This window comes from Grammomys surdaster, unplaced genomic scaffold, assembly GCF_004785775.1.
Source record: "Grammomys surdaster isolate TR1022 unplaced genomic scaffold, NIH_TR_1.0 268, whole genome shotgun sequence".
NCBI classification, from domain to species: domain Eukaryota; kingdom Metazoa; phylum Chordata; class Mammalia; order Rodentia; family Muridae; genus Grammomys; species Grammomys surdaster.
Genome location: NW_021604709.1, coordinates 151,592 through 157,503, shown reverse-complemented (window position 1 = coordinate 157,503; position 5,912 = coordinate 151,592). Strand labels below are relative to the sequence as shown.

General features: G+C 39.8%; 1 protein-coding gene across 1 annotated transcript in view; it reads right to left on the bottom strand.

Moving 5' to 3' along the window:
- Nucleotides 1-593, bottom strand: part of LOC114628469 (cystatin 10) — a 4,397-nt gene extending 3,804 nt beyond the window's left edge. Inside the window, exon 1 of the mRNA XM_028776361.1 lies at nucleotides 220-593. Coding sequence (XP_028632194.1) covers nucleotides 220-468 — 249 coding nt within the window. The 5' untranslated portion in view covers nucleotides 469-593. The remainder of the gene's footprint in view (nucleotides 1-219) is intronic.
- Nucleotides 594-5,912: the final 5,319 nt, after the last annotated feature.

Here is a 5,912-nt window from a genome sequence, read left to right as displayed (position 1 = left end):
TTCTTTTTAAAATGTTAAAGGAAAGATAATATAAAGATCATTCAGCAAGAGTTGTCTATGGGGTCCATTTTTTTTTTGTGCTGCCTGCAATGAAAACATTCACCCCTTGGTGGCACACAGAGGTTGAATTAGCATAGGAGAATAAAAGAGTATTGGGGGACAGCAGAAAAACCTCTAAAGTACAAAGCCATCTAACTATCCCCTGGGCCAGGTACCCACCTGCTGGCTGGCGCTCATCACTCGTATTGACTTGCTAAGGTTCAGGTCATTGTTCATATCATTGTAGGTTTTAACAGCAAAGTTTACCACTTTCTGCACCTCCTCATCCTTAGGGTCAGCTGGCTCCACTCCACCTACTGCCACCTGCTCGGCTTCAGCATTAGTACTGGCTGCAGGGATCACAGCCAGGGCCAGTGTCAGGGCCAGAGCAGCCAACAGGGGCAGTGAGGGGCTCAGCAAACTGGCCATGGTTGATTAGAATTGGAGCTGTAGAGGAGCAGAGAAGAAATGATCTAGACTGAGCCTGGTCTGTTTCGTGGCTTTTTAACCTGAAGAGTCAAGCTGCCCAGGTCCTCCTCTCTCCACCCCACTTTTCCCCACCCCTAGATCGTCTTTGTTCCATACTGCTCTACTTCTCTGATTCACCCTTTCCTTCCACCTCTGGGCTCTTTTTTCATAAGTCCTAGCCCCCTTCTCTTGTTTTCTCTCCTTTCCATTAGCACTTAGTTCTTCTCCTTCCATTGTTTCCCCATGGATCTTACAACTAAGTGCTCCTCTGTCCATATAACCTTGGTCTCTACAAAGGGAGTCGTCACTATTCTGATTCCGAAAAGCATTTAGTCTTGAGCTCAAGTTTTATTAAAAAGAAAAAGAGAAAATGCAGGTCGGCTCCATAAGGTCTTTGCAGGTCAGGGGTATCCATTATGTCAAGAACAGGAAATCTGCAGTTCAAGGATGTTATTTCAGAGGTTCCAGAAACAACCAGTGCCCTTTCCTGGGGTAATATCTTTGCCAAATACACTGAATTAACCTTTATCTGGATAAAGGACAAAGATTTTCTTTACAGGATTCACTGGTATATCAGGACAGTCAATAAATGAACTTCCTAGAGTTTCTCCCTGGGCTTGAACCTCTAGAACTTAGAAACAGATTTAGTGACTGAGCCCTGTATATGACATTACAGCATGCATCCCAGTATAGAAATGCTATGAACATACATTTAGTTTAAAATTTTCTAGTAGACACATTAAAATATATGAAATAGATGAAACTTTTTCAATATATTTTTATAACAGCATATTAAATGTTATCTCACCACATAGATATAATTCTTATCAGATAGCTTATGTTCCTTCGTGACATGTGTTAAATCTTTGGATTCTTTGTTTGTACTGTTAGGGCAGCTAGGCCTTCAATCTGGCCCTATTTCTAACAACTCATGAATATGTCCTGAAAACCACAATATAGTACGATCATGCATTAGTACAATCTGGGGAAAATGAATAAACTTCAGGGAATTATAAATCCTCTGTTAGCTGTAAATGAGAGAGAAAGACAATGAAAGGGAGATGGATACTGCTGACTCTCATGGAAGGTGGCTTTTGAATCCTAAAACACAGAGGTTCTCCCTAGGCTATTCAACCAGAACCCCAGGCAGAGAGAATGACCTAGAGACATAACAGGTCTTGCCTCTTCTAAAAACACAGAGCACTGAGGAGTAGGGAAGAAGTATTGTAGGTATCTCACCCTGGCAGGTGTGAGGACCCAGAAACAAACTTAGGAGAAGGTAGGTAAATGAAGATGAATACCAGAGTATGTTCTGTTCCTTCTGTTCCACTTAGGGAGCTCCACTGTGACCCTGGCATTGTTCCCTCTGTTTAGAACACTTACCGCTACTAACTGAATGCAGCATGAATGGGATATGTTTAACACATGATAAATGCTTCATTTTATGTATGCAGAGGAATCTTAGTGAGTGTATATACCTGTATTACCCCTCCAACAAAGTTAAATAATGTGCTCAGAAAGATTTCTGGTGATCCTGGTTCTTACCTAGACCTTGTCTGTGCCTGAGGCTTTGATATTACTCCTGCCTGAGAATAGTGCCACAGTGTTTTGCTTTTTGTCCTTGTTTGTTTTGTTTTTTCCATAATCCAATATCAGTTTTCTTCTGCCAGGAACCACAAGGCTTGGTCCTGGAAATCTGTTAAAGGACATCAAAGTAATGAAGAAAGAACAGACACACAGATACATGTAGAGAGAAGCTGGGATCATATGGAATTCTCTAACCACTACTCTGTAACCCAGAACCTTGATGTATTTGTTAGGTATAGCACAGGGTTGGGTGTTGGGTACACTCAGCTGGAGATCTCTGTAGAAGAACATCTCAGTCTATAAACATCCTGAAGGAGGAAGCTTTAGTTGCCAGTCTTGGACACACCATTTGCTCATAAACAATTATAATTGGACTCCTAAGAAAAGCTTTTCCATTTCTCCAAAGCCTGGGGCATGTGGGTACTGGCTTTGCAGATGTTTTCATGGATCTAAGGCATGAGAAATCCACCACATGGCTGTGCTCGTGTCAAAATATACATTCACTCAGGGTTTTATTCTCTTGGGGTTTCATCTAATCCCTCCACTTTTCTCTCCATGTGTATAAAATTGGTCAGCTCAGTACTTTGTGGGCTGATCCAGCCTTAGATTAGGACAGTGAAAGGAAGGGTTCACATATTGTTCTATGAGTGGAATGGGTAGAGGATATTCTGAATAGATAGTTGGTTTCATTTATCCTCATTATCTTACCCTTTGTACAGAAAAATTATTCTGTGACAAAGGACATCAAAGTAAAGATATTCAATTTTTCCAGAAACACCAGATGGCCCCTCATTGATTAAGTGGCACCAAGGTCAGGCTTAGGAGTGAAGGGGTATGAGGTGATTTCAGCTTTTCTCTGGACTTGTGGTTGGTAATAAGGGATGCCAGTCCATCAAGAAGCAGAGGAAGCAACAGGTCGTAATGTAGAAACTATAACAGTGATACAGAATATATAGCTGAAACAGTCAATGAAGGTTGCTATTGGGAACAACAGCTGATCAATATGGATGGGACAGCCTTAGAGGGAAACTGCCTAGGACTTGTACAACTTGCAAGGAAAAGTCAACACTGATTTCAAAACTTCAAAGGACAGATTGACTTTCTTATTAGGAATCAGTGTGGTTAGTGAGTTTAAGTGGAAGCAACTATTACTTTAGTATTTAGAAAATCCTGGATCCTTAAGAGTTACACTAAAGCATCATCAAAGCTTGGAAGACAGCATACTTACTTACAATATGGCTCCCTGTATAGTTTAAGCCCATGTTGAGACCTATTGCTTCAAAACAGTCATTTTAAAATATCACTGCTTCCCCAACAGTGCATTTTGTCACCCAAAAGATCTGATAGAGGTAGAATAGAATATTACTGCAGTTTCTAAGCCACTGATCACATTTGTTCTCTTGTGGGGTCCATTGAAATTCAATACAAATCCAACATAACTCAAACACCAGATCAATGCAGATGACAAAATTTTATTGTAATGAAGCTGCTACTGACTGATCAGGACCCCAGCTCAGACTAGGTCATTGAACTATGAGCCTGAAGGGACATAATACAGCATATTTAAAGAATGGAACCTTAAAAAGATGGTGAACAGAGTAGGCTATAGAATTATCCAACCATATTTTGACATAAGAGGTTAATTAAGGGAGTTTCCATCAATCAGGTTAGGATTAAGTTCTTGGGCCTGGGAACATGATATTGTCAGCAAGATGGAGAAGTTGTCCTTGAGATGTCTAGACTCAAACAACTTTCCCTACAACGTGTTCCTGTGATGCCTGAACTTAAACAACTGTTTCCTCACAACAGAAGTTGTTCGGCTATTGGGAAGTCCCAAGTTCCCCTAGGACCTGGGAACTTGATTTTAATTTTTCCTTAAGATTAAATGGAGTCAAAAAATAAACAAAAAACAAAACCAAACAAACAAACAAAAAGATGAAATGGAGTCTGGAAACTAATTAACAGAACTTTCTTTTGCTAGAAGTTTCTTTTGCTTGTTCCCAACAGTTCTACAGCCCATTCATCAGAGTCTTTTGAACTTCCGAGCCTTATGATTTAAGTGTTCCATTTGTAAGTATGTACCACAATCAACAGTTATTCTCGGCTGAAAACACTGGAGATTTATGGAAAGTGATCAAAATATCAACATTAACAAGAGTTTACAAAAGGATGACCCCAGCCTTCACAGATGCCATGGAAATGTTCAACTCTTCAGTGGAAGAAGCCACTGCAGATGTAAAAGAAACAAGATACCTGAACAATCAGGGAAATCTAAACTGATTGATATGTGTCTTCATGTGGGCAGCATATGGAGGGCATGATGCTGGTACAGTACTTGAAAACATGCCCTTGTTTTTTCAGTGGACATGCTGGTCATGGTGCTTTTCCTTGGAGACACCGACCACGTTCAGGTATATTTTGACTTTAGTGGCACTGCCAAAGGGACATGTTTTCATGCCCTTGATCATTGTGCACATGTTTTTCTATTGTAAAATTCTTCAGTGACCAAGATGCAACCAGGATCTACAGGTTCCCTGAGAAAGGTTAAGCGTATGTAGTTAGGATGAGATTCTGTAAAATATCAAGGAACATATTTTCTATTAGCAATCACATTAATGCATAGAATAATATCCAAGTGTAGTAGAGGAAAATCACCCCGATCATACACTGTGCTATTTTTTTAAATAGGGTATTTTAACCTTGTACTTTATTATTAGTATTTTCCTAACTCTTAACTCTTGTAACTATTTCAATACATAAAATCCCTCTGTTTAAAATAACATTGAGTACATTTTAATTGTCCTATTTATTGAAAGCTCATGGTCACTATTTAGGCTGTTTTGTTCTTGATATTGTATGGCAAATTCATCTACCTAGATGCATTTTTAATCTTGAGCCAAATTTCATTTTAAAGCAAAGACACTTCCGTGATACAAGATTTGGTGCAAGGAATTAAAGAGATGTTTTGTTTTTATTAAAAATCAGCTTCAAAAGAGATATCTCTAAGTGGGTTTTAGTTATCAGTTTCTTAAAAGTTTTTTCTTTAAATTAATTGGGGCATTTCTTTAGCAATGTTAAATTTTTAAATATTTAATTTAGAGTTTAAGAGATGGCTCAGGGTTGGCTGCAAGTGTCTGCCTGTGTATTTGTCAAGCTCTAGCAGAGCCTCTCAGGAGACAGCTATATCAGGCTCATGTCAGCATGCACTTCTTGGCATCTACAATATTGTCTGGGTTTGGTGATTATATATGGAAGGGTTTGGTGACCGTATATGCGATGGATCACCAGGTGGGGCAATCTCTAGATGGCCTTTCCTCAGTCTCTGCTCCAAACTTTGTCTCCATATTTGCTCCCGTTGAGTATTTTGGTCACCTTTCTAAGAAGGACCAAAGCAACCACACTTTGGTCTTCCTTCTTCTTGTGCTTCACATGATCTGTAAAATGTATCTTGTGTATGACGAGCTTTTGGGCTAATATCCACTTACCAGTGAGTGCATACATTGAAAGTTAGAGCCCTGCTAAGATAGAACAAAGACCATATTGCCTAATCCTCTGCTGTTAGGCTACAGGTGTTAAGCACCTAAGCCAGCAGTCTTTTACCCTCAGAAAGAGCAAGAACGTTTGTAGGACTTTTTAGAAGTTACCAGCATTTCAGTATAGTCTGAGAACTAGAAAGCATGGAGATCTCAGACTTTAAAGCCATCACCAGATTCCTACTCTGTGCCCCAACTACTATCCTCTCCAGGGCCAGGAGGCTCCTGGCATCACATGGCCTTTTTAACGATCCTCGGTATGGGTGAGGTCTTTTGCATTCCTTT